This window comes from Furipterus horrens, unplaced genomic scaffold (genome assembly GCF_987537825.1).
Source record: "Furipterus horrens unplaced genomic scaffold, mFurHor1.1.pri manual_scaffold_5, whole genome shotgun sequence".
Taxonomy (NCBI): Eukaryota; Metazoa; Chordata; class Mammalia; order Chiroptera; family Furipteridae; genus Furipterus; species Furipterus horrens.
This window is the reverse complement of record NW_028327175.1, coordinates 7,250,160-7,260,477: the sequence shown is the minus strand read 5'-3', so window position 1 is coordinate 7,260,477 and position 10,318 is coordinate 7,250,160. Positions and strand designations below refer to the sequence as shown.

Below are 10,318 nucleotides of genomic sequence, written 5' to 3'. Positions count from 1 at the left end.
ATTTGTGCACAAAAGAATGAAATTAGACCCTTATCTTACCCCATACATAAAAATAACCCAAATGGACTGATGATGTAAATGTACAACCTAAATCTATAAAACTCCTAGAAGAAAACAAGGAGAAAAGCTTCTGAACATTGGTCTTCTTGACAATAAATTTTTGGATATAACACCAAGAGCACAGGCAACAAAAGCCAAAATATATACATGGAACTCCTACAACTCAACAGCAAAAATTTAAATAACCCAATTTAAAAATGGGCAAAGAACTTAAATAGAACAGTTCCCCCAAGAAAACATACAAATGGCCAATAGGTATATGAAAAGATCTTCATCATCACTAATCAAGAATTGACAAGAATGTGAATAAACTTGAACCTTTGCATACTATTGGTAGGAATGCAAAATGGTGCAGATGCTATTGAAAACAGTATGAAGATTCCTCAGAACATAAAAATAAAAATAGAATGACCATATGATCCAGCAATCCCACCCTTGGGTATATATCCAAAAGAAATAAAATCACTGCTGTATTCAATGCAGTATTATTCCTAATAGTGAAACTATAGAAGTAGCCTAAGTATCTATCAATGGATAAAAAAAATTTGGTACATACATACAAGCATACTTCAGACACACACACACACACACACACACACACACACCACAAGGAAATCCTGACATATGTGCCAACAAGGATGGACCTAGAGAACATTCTACTAAGTGAACGGAGCCAGTCACAGGACACACACGGCGTGATTCCATTTGTAGGAGACATCGAGAGTAGAATGGTGGTTGCTAGGGGGGAGGGGACATGGAAATTAGGAGTTGCTGTTTCATAGGAAAAAAGTTCCAATTATACAAGAGTCGTCGTCGGCAGCCGTCCGTCTCGAGAGACGATGGTGTAGCTTCTTAAGAGTCTATCTGCACCGCCGAGAATGGCTGTGCAGTCCGACTCGGGAGTGACACGGTATCTGTCTCCTCCCGTGTTGAATCGACATCTTGCGATGACGCTGGAGTGTCCTCTCCAGTGACGCTGAAGCTACAGAGCCTCGAGAGACGATGGTGTAGCTTCTTAAGAGTCTATCTGCACCGCCGAGAATGGCTGTGCAGTCCGACTCGGGAGTGACACGGTATCTAGAAATTTGCTATATTACATTGCACCTACAGGTAACAATACTGTGTTTATTAAAAGGATAAATATCATTTTTTTTCTTTTTTTTTTTTTCTTCATCATTGTATGGTTGCCTCTCACTTGCACACCCAACTGGGGACCTGAAATGCAACCTAGTAATGTGCCCTGACTGGGAATTGAACAAGTGACACTTGGCTCGCAGGCTGACGCTCAATCCACTGAGCCACAGCAGCCAGGGCCGATAAATCTCATTTTAAATGTTCTTACTCTAATAAAAAAATTGGTGGTCTCTTTTAAAACATATATTTTACTGACTGTGTTATTACAGTTGTCCCAATTTTTCCCCTTTGCCCCTCTCTGCCCAGTATCCCCCTTCCCTCCAGCAATCCCACCCCCATTAGTTCATGTCCTCTCTGTCCTTTTTCATTGCTTTATAAAATCCTATTAGTCTGTGTCCCTAGAGGTCTCTTTTCTCATTTGTTTTCGGTCTCTTTCTTTCCTGTTGGAGACTGTATTTGAGTATTTGGTGATCCTTGGTGTCCACTCTTTTTAAAGAATGAGGCCATATAATAGTCTGTTGGAAGCCTGATGATGACGATATTTATGTGATGCTATGGGTGGGAGGGGGATTGAAAATGCAGTTTATCAATTTTTAGGATTCATTCTTATGCGATTAGATGATTAATGTGTATCTATACACTGAGGTAGACACCTCCACAAGTTTTTTTAAAGTATATTTTATTGATTATGCTGTTACGGTAGTCCCATTTTTTTTTCCTTTACTCCTCTCCACCCCGTACCCTTCCTTCCTGTAATTACACCCACCCCCTTAGTTCATGTCCATAGGTCATGCATGTAAGTTCTTTGGCTTCATCTTTTCCTATACTATCCTTAACATCCCCCCGTCTATCCTGTACCTATAAATTATGCTTCTAAATCCTTACACCATTTCTCCCATTCTCCCCCTTTCCCCTCCCAGTTGATAACTTTCCAAATGATCCCCATACCTACGATTCTGTTCCTATTCTGGCTGACTGCTTAGTTTGTTTTTATTTTTGTTTTTTAGATTCTGTTGATAATTGTGAGTGTTGTGATTTTAATGTTCATAGTTTTGATCTTCTCTTTCTTAAATAAGTCCCTTTAACATTTCATATAGTAATGGCTTGGTGATGATGAACTCCTTTAGCTTTATCTTGTCTGAGAAACACTTTATCTGTTCTTCCATTCTAAATGATAGCTTTGCTGGATAGAGTAATCTTGTTTGTGGGACCTTGCCTTCCATCACTTTAAATACTTCTTGCCAATCCCTTCTTGTCTGCAAAGTTTCTTTTGAGAAATCAGCTGAGAGTCTTATAGGAACACTTTTGTAGGTAACTCTCTTTTCTCTTGCTGCTTTTAAGATTCTCTCTTTATCTTTAACATTTGCCATTTTAATTATGATGTGTCTTGCTGTGGTCCTCTTTGGGTGTAGCTTGTTTGGGAGTCTCTGTGCTTCCTGGACTTGTATGGCTATTTCCTTTGCAAAATTTGGGAAGTTTTCCTTCTTTTTTTTTTTTTTTTTCACATAAGCTTTCAATTTCTTGCTCTTCCTTGTCTCCTTCCGGCACCCCTATGACTCGGATGTCATGTTTAAAGTTGTCCCAGAGTTTCCTAAGCCTCTCCTTTTTTTTTTTTTTTTTTTTTTTTTTTTTCAATTCTTGTTTCTTCATTCTGTACTGGTTGACTGTTTATTTCTTCCTTATGTTCCAAATTGTTGATTTGAACCCTGGTTTCCTTCAGATTTTCCTTTGTTTCACTAAGTATAGCCTCCACTTCTTCCCTTCTGCATTTGTCATACTCAATCATGTCTGTCAAGTCTGTAAGCATTGTTATCACCAGCGTTTTGAACTCTGTGTCTGTTAGGTTGGCTACCTCCTTGTCGCTTAGTTCTCCCACTGGAACATTTATCTGCTCCCTCTTTTGGGCCATACTTCTCTGTCTCCTCAACTAGACAGCCTCCTGTGTCTCTTTCTGTGTCTTAGAGTTGTCACACCTGTTACATAACAAGAGGTGGAGCCTTAGGTATTCATCAGTCCAGGGTGACCTGTTTCACCATCTTGTGGCACTGCATGTGGGGGAGGGGTCTGAGAGGGAACAATGCCACTTGCTCAGCACTTGCCCCTTTCTCAGGCACTTCTGCCACTTCCTGTATGGCACGATGCCCCTCTAGGTGTTGGCCTGGTTGTGGTTCCCAGAGTGGGTGGGTCTGCAGATGTTCTAGGACCATGGGGGCCTCTAAACAAGCAGACTCTGCTGAGAGACTGGCAGTTTCTTTTGCTGCCCCAACCCCCACTGGTTTGCACAGTCAGAAGCAATGAGGCCTTATTTTCCCCGGTGCTGGAACCATGAACTGCGCAGTCTGGTCTGAGCTGAGATTGCTCCCCAGGTGTCCCTCCCAACTTCTATAATGTGTGACTGCTCTTTCCGCCTACCGGCCATAGCCACTACCTTGCTACCACTGCCGCTGCTGCCACCACACCGTGTCCTCTCTGGCCCGCTCCACCCTTCCTACCTGTCTGGATGAGTATTACTTCTTTATATCTTTGTTTGTTGGACTTCCATGTAGTTCAGTTTTCTGGTAGTTCTGGTTGTTTCTAGTTTTGAGGTTGAGGTAATCCTTCTTACGGTTGCACAAAAAGGCAAAGCGTGTCTACCTATGCCTCCATCTTGGCCAAAAGTCAAAAAAATTGATGGTTTTATATTCAAAGAAATATAAAAGGAACAGTTAAGTGTTCTCATCTGTTATGTGTCTCGTTGGCCTTAGTACCTTCCCACCTCTGCACCCACCCTATTAGTTCCAATGCTGTGGCTGCTTTTCTTCTTCCCTTGGATCCTGTGTTCTCTGGTGAAGGGACTGGCACTACACCTCACTGAAGGATGCTCTCCCTATGTCACCGAAGACACGCATCTCTAGGTTGCCAATATCAACCTTATCTCCAGGTCAACACAATGAGCCTGAGCCACAACTGTGACCTTGAATATGGGTAAAGGTTACGTCAAAGAAACCAAATCTCAGAAAGGCATTCATTCACATGGATGACACATCTCCTGCTTGTCAACTGAGCATGCTTCCCTGTGGTCCATGACACGGGGCCTTTCATCTGAGCAAACCCTGTAGTTGCAAGTCCTCCGCAGGGATGTTTTTCCTGGTGGGCAATGTAGGCCTTTTTATTTTGACGACTACACATGTCCTGATAAATCGGGTTATGCACAAGAGTGATGCGGACAGGGAGAACCAAACTTCAAGACTTGTCCCACTAGGTTTTGTGGGTTTGGGACTCTCTATTATAGCTTACCAGAGGGCAACAAACCCAGCTCTGTTCCGGGGATTTAAGTCACACCTCATTAACTACCCTGGCAAAATCTGTTAGCCCTGAAAGGCTAACTTGATTAAGGAATTGATGGACAGTCCTCTCTCAGACTAATGAAGTTAATACAATGGAAATGACGATGTCTCCCTGGCAGGTTATTGTGAGAACGAAATAAGGCAGCGAGCATACTTCAGAGGTTTTGGAAGTCATACAGTGTTAAACATTTAGTACAGATCTCCTTACTCCTTTGCTGCAGCCTCCAGACCCCACCTCTGGTTTCTTTCTTTTTGCTTTCCTTGCTGCTCCTTAGAGGTCGTACCTAGTTATGTAGCTGAAGGAAATCCTCAGGCCAGTATCGCTTCATGCTTCAACTAGTAAACTGATTCAATAAACATCTTTGGAAACCTACCATGAGCAAACCATGGTTATACTAATACAAAATGCTAAAACACACAGCCTACGTTCTAAAGTGAGGCCACAAGGCATACACTTTGAAATATCTGGTTGAGCATGAGTTAGACAACTCTTAAAATCTTACACTGAGCACCTAGAAGAGTTGGGGACTGAAGATTAAAGGGATGTGGTGAAGGCCAGGGGGTGTGGGCAGGAGCTGGGTGGAAGGGGGCAAAGGGCGCAGGGAATGGGGCGCATCTGTAATAGTATTAACAATTAAAGGGTGACAGAGAAGGGGGTAAGAAGGGGAAGGGTCTAGTCAGAGAACGTGTATAAATGGCCCACAGACATGGACAACTGGGTGGAGACTGAATGTGGGGGAAGGGGTGGGCAGGGTGCGGGGAAGCAAGAGGGAAAAAAAGTGGGACAACTGTAATGAAAAAACAAACAAAAATTTTTTTAAAAAAAAGAGTTCAGAAAGGTAACGATTCAAAAACATTGAAGCAGAATTGCTGAGAAGATTTAAAGAGAGCTTTCGGGCACTTGCACTCCAAGAAGGCAGAGTGGAAGATGCTAGCTCCCATTCCAAAATTTCCTCTTGAAAATCTTCAAGGGTAAGAGATGGACAAATGAGCCATACGTACAAAAATGACTCCATTGCAATAGGAGTGTCTCCTATGGACCCACCGTGGGTCATGCTACAAAAGTCAGGATAGTTGCCTGAGGTCATTTCCAAGTAAGCTATCCAGAGTGGCACCCGTGAAAGGTAATAATGACCATAAGAAACAAACATATTTAACCTCCACAACCAAGTGTCTTTCGTGACTGACTGTGGCTTTGAGGAAATGAACTGTCGCATCAATTTGTAGTTATCACTGTCACAGGCCCTGCTGGGTGGCCCACAGAAGGTGGTGTCCTCGGATGATCTAACTCAGACATGAATGACATTATGGAAGCAGACTTCAGGTATACGTCGCACAGGCGTACATTCAGAACACATCATGTTTACTGATATTTATGCTTAAGCTCACTCTGATACTCAGCATGGTCTCAGGTGGGAAGGCAGTGCAGACATTGAAAAATAAAAAGACAGGAACAATCAACATTTCCGACCCAAGGTGATATTATGGTACAACATGTTTAAAAGCTTTCAGGATGTTGTAACCAGATGTATTAATTAGACCTTAGAAAACCATTGTGGAAAACAGCATACCCTCTAGTTTAAAGATGTAGAATCTGAAAATAAGCTTAAGAAACTCAAGACCAAACCCTCTGAGGAAAGGGAGGTTGGTGCAAAGAAACCCACCCACTGAATAAATTGCTGCCTCTACTTCCATTGGAATAAATCTCAAAGTTGTGCTTACTATACTGAAATTGTATGAAAACCTCTACCCACAACCTCAGCACCCACCTGTGAGCGGTCTTACTGTGTTCTCTGGACCCAAATATAAGCAGTTTTGCTCATATTCTAACTTCTTTTTCTAATTAGATTTTATTGATTTGACCTATTACAGTTGTCCTGATTTTCCCCCCTTGCCCCCCTCCACCCAGCACCCCCAGTCCCTCAGGCAATCCCCCAACCATTGTTCATGTCCATGGGTCATGTGTATAAGTTCTTCGGCTACTCCATTTCCTATACTGTACTGTACATCCCCGGGGCTATTCTGTAACTGCCTATTTGTACTTCCGAATCCCCTCAGCTCTTCACCCATTCCCCCCACACACTCCATCCTATCTGGCAACCATTAAAACATTCTCTGTTATCATTCTGTCTGTTCTTATTTGCTTAGCTTGTTTTTTTAGATTCAATTGTTGATAAGTATGTATTTTATTGTTCATAGTTTTTATCTTTTTTTCTTAAATAACTCTCTTTAACATTCCATATAATAATGGTTTGGTGATGATGAACTCCTTCGGTTTTTTTCTTGTCTGGGAAGCTTTTTACCTGCCCTTTGATTCTAAATGATAGCTTTGCTGGGTAGAGCAAGCTTGACTGTAGGTACCCACTTTTCATGAATATTTCTCGCCAATCCCTTCTTGCCTGCAAAGTTTCCTGTGAAAAATCAGCTGACAGTCTTATGGGGACTCCCCAGTAGGTAACTAACTTCTTTTCTCTTGCTGCTTTTAAGATTCTCTCAATATCTTTAACCTTTGGCATTGTAATTAGGATGTGTCTTGGAGTGGGCCTCTTTGCATCCATCATGTTTGGGACTCTGTTTCCTGGACTTGCATGCCTATTTCCTTCACCAAATTAGGGAAGTTTTCTTTCATTATCTTTTCAAGTAGATTTCCAATCTCTTGCTCTTCCTCTTTTCCTTCTGGTGCCCTTATGATGAGGATGTTGGATCTCTTGAAGTTGTCCCAGAGCTGCTTATACTACCCTTATTTTTGGGGGGGGGAGTTCTTTTACTTCTTGTTATTCTCATTGGTTGTTTTTTGCTTCCTGATGTTCCAAATCATTGATTTGATTCTCAGCTTCATTCACGTTACTGTTGTTTTCCTGCAAATTGTTCCTTATTTCAGTTAGTGTATCCTTTGTTTCTGACTGGATCTTTTTTATGCTGTTGAGGTCCTCACTAAGTTCCTTGAGCATCCTTATAACTAGTGTTTTGAATTCTGCCTCTGATACAGTGCTTATCTCCATTTTGTTTAGCTCTGTTTCTGGAGTTTTGGTCTGTTTTGGTTTTTAAACATGGGAGAAAAAATCTGACTGGCATATCCTGGGTCATATACCCCTAGGGATAAGCACTGCAGACAGAGGAGAGCTACCAAAAATGGCATATCTTGGACATACACCCAATCCTTGGTCAGGGAAGAGTCTCTTACCAGGGGGGCAAACCAAATACTGGGCAGATTAGCACTAGAGCCAGTTACAAATGCAAGCAAACTCAACACACCACTAGGAAACTAACTTGGATGTGTATCCCAAAGAAATGTTTGATAAAAGCAAAAAAAATATATATTAACACACGAAGCCTGGGGTTATCAATTTTTATAGATAAATGATTGTCTCTAATAAGCAGTGAAATGCAGAATTCACTTAGGTAAGCATTTCATCGGTTCTTTCATGTTCCGAAGAAAAGCAGCAACTTGATTAGAAGCAGAAAAGTGTGCTGACTTTTATGTTGGCCATTGTGGTAATTTTGTTGTATTATTTTCATGTGTAGTCACACCATCCCCAAATGAGAAAAAGGACAATCACACCCATCTATTTCAATTTGGAATATTTATTGTATTTCTTATTGCATTTCTTAATTTATCCATGGTACTCTTTAATCAAGAATATAAAGACATCTACTTAGGTTTTGCCATTCCAAGTTGGGAGCATTCTTAGAAATATGTTATCTTAAAGTAACAGTCTGGAATAATAAGCAAGTAAGTTTGCAAATATAGCAACCATCGATAACATAAATTTCCCCAATTATAACTCCAACATAGATAGACATTATTCTCTAGACCCTACAAATTCTAAAGAGTCCCTCTTACCAGTACTGAGAGAGTATGCTCTCAACCATGAGCAAGTGGAACAGACTGTATTATATATAGAGTGTTTCTCTCCCCACCCCCCAAAAAAGCCTCTCTCCTTCCTGTAATACCTTGCATGACACACAGTGACTGTGTTTGAAGAGAAAGTGAATTTCGATGACAACCATCACCAGAAAACATGCATACATTCCTGCACCTGGTGCTGGAGGGGTGCCACTGCACTCTGCTCTGCCTGCCACTGTTCAGAAAACAGGTCTGGCCTGTCTTCAGGGTGCCTGGGCTTTTTGCCCCGTTTCATACCCAGGATGCTTGCCTAACCCCTGGGCAACTGTTCGATACCGAGGATACCTCTGAGAAGTTCCTTACAAAACCTAATCCACAATGTTTCCTTTCTAACAAATGAAACTGCACTCGCCGCTCTTCAAATCCTTGATTTACTCAACCTTATTTGCCATATTTGGATAGAGTTGAATTAAAAGTCCTTTGTTCAAGGAAGTAGCCTGGTCAGAAGAAAGAACATTGTTCTGTAAAAAAAAGCATTCAATCTTTAGATACTTTTCTGACCAGAAATAAGAAGACTGAAAAGAATTTTTAAAAAGACAAAAAAAAAAACAAAAAACAAAAAAACGACATGTGTGCTCACTGTGACTCTGGATTCATGATAAATTATCCCACAGCCCTTCTTGGCTTAAGGCAGGTATTGTTCAAGCAGCCCACTGGTCCTCAGTAACATAGAGAAAGACCCTTAAGGGCCTTCTGGATATATACGAATACTGCACTGTTTCAAAGTGAGGACACCGACTAGACCAGCGAGGATTCGGCAAAGCCCGGGTGGCTGGCTGGCTGGTGAGCAAAGGCAACCTTTGGAAGGATGTCGGCACCCACAGACCCCACACGCTCCGTCCTTCCCGTGAACCCGTGAGCTTCCCCCACACAGCGATGCTCCTGCTTCCCTTCGGAGGCATCTGTTTAGTTACAGAAAGCGTGGGAGGAAGAGCAGAGTTCTAGGAAAACGACGACTCGCACAACCAGACGCGCCAAGAGAACAGTCAAGGTGGAGGGAGGAGAAACAGTGGCTGGGGCGGCAGTGCTCCTCATCAACAGCCCCACAGAGTTATTTCCGGGGCCGGCACACGGCCGCCTTGGGGAGCCTCTGGGGGACACACTTTTCTCCCTCTTTCTTCTCTTCACCATTTCTTTTGGAGGGCAAGTGCATCAATGGAACTCTTCCTACAGGCCCATCTTGATGCAAACTGCACGCAACTCGGTGTAGGCACGACAAAAATGGAGAAAAATTCAGCGAGAGCACCAACTGCAAAGACAGCCTTCTAAGCACTTATAAAACAAATAAGATAAACGTTTTCTATTCCTCATTAAAATGTCATAGCACGCGTGAGAGAACAGGCTACTTAAAGTGTAAAAAGCTAAAAAATTTCTAGTCAAAAACTGTTTGTTCAGTATACAAATTTGACTACTGATGACCTGTCCATGAAATCCTATGTGGTTAAAACGAAATACCCACAGCCCGAGACAGATGTTTACTCCACATTTCAGGCTGAGATCTGCTGCATTGGCATGAGTTTTGGTGAAACCTGGTAAAAGAGAAAAAAATAACCAAATTATGAAAAATTTCATGGTATAAATCTTTCTACTTCCAAACACGAATGACACGAGCAACAAACAGCCTCTCCGTGAACATCACCCGGCATTTCCTCATTTTCTTCCACCCAGGACTGAGATGGAGAACTCCTTCACTCCCATTTCATGTATTTAGTAGTTCTTAACGTTCTTCCACAATAGCTCCTAAGTTAAGGATCATTAAGGTTGAGACAAGGAGGGGGAGGAGAGGGAGCAGAGGGAGACAAAGGATCCAGATAGCCCAGTTCTCTGCTGAGGGCATCCCTGAACTCTGAGGTTTAATGCCCCTGAAACCTCACTCCAAGAGAGGCATTAA

The 10,318-nt window shown here is 42.1% G+C and overlaps 1 protein-coding gene across 1 annotated transcript in view; it reads right to left on the bottom strand.

The window, feature by feature from the left end:
• Window positions 1–8,999: 8,999 nt before the first annotated feature.
• OXCT1 (3-oxoacid CoA-transferase 1) overlaps window positions 9,000–10,318 on the bottom strand; it is a 129,831-nt gene continuing 128,512 nt past the window's right edge. Inside the window, exon 17 of the mRNA XM_090276144.1 lies at window positions 9,000–9,956. Coding sequence (XP_090132270.1) covers window positions 9,915–9,956 — 42 coding nt within the window. The 3' untranslated portion in view covers window positions 9,000–9,914. The remainder of the gene's footprint in view (window positions 9,957–10,318) is intronic.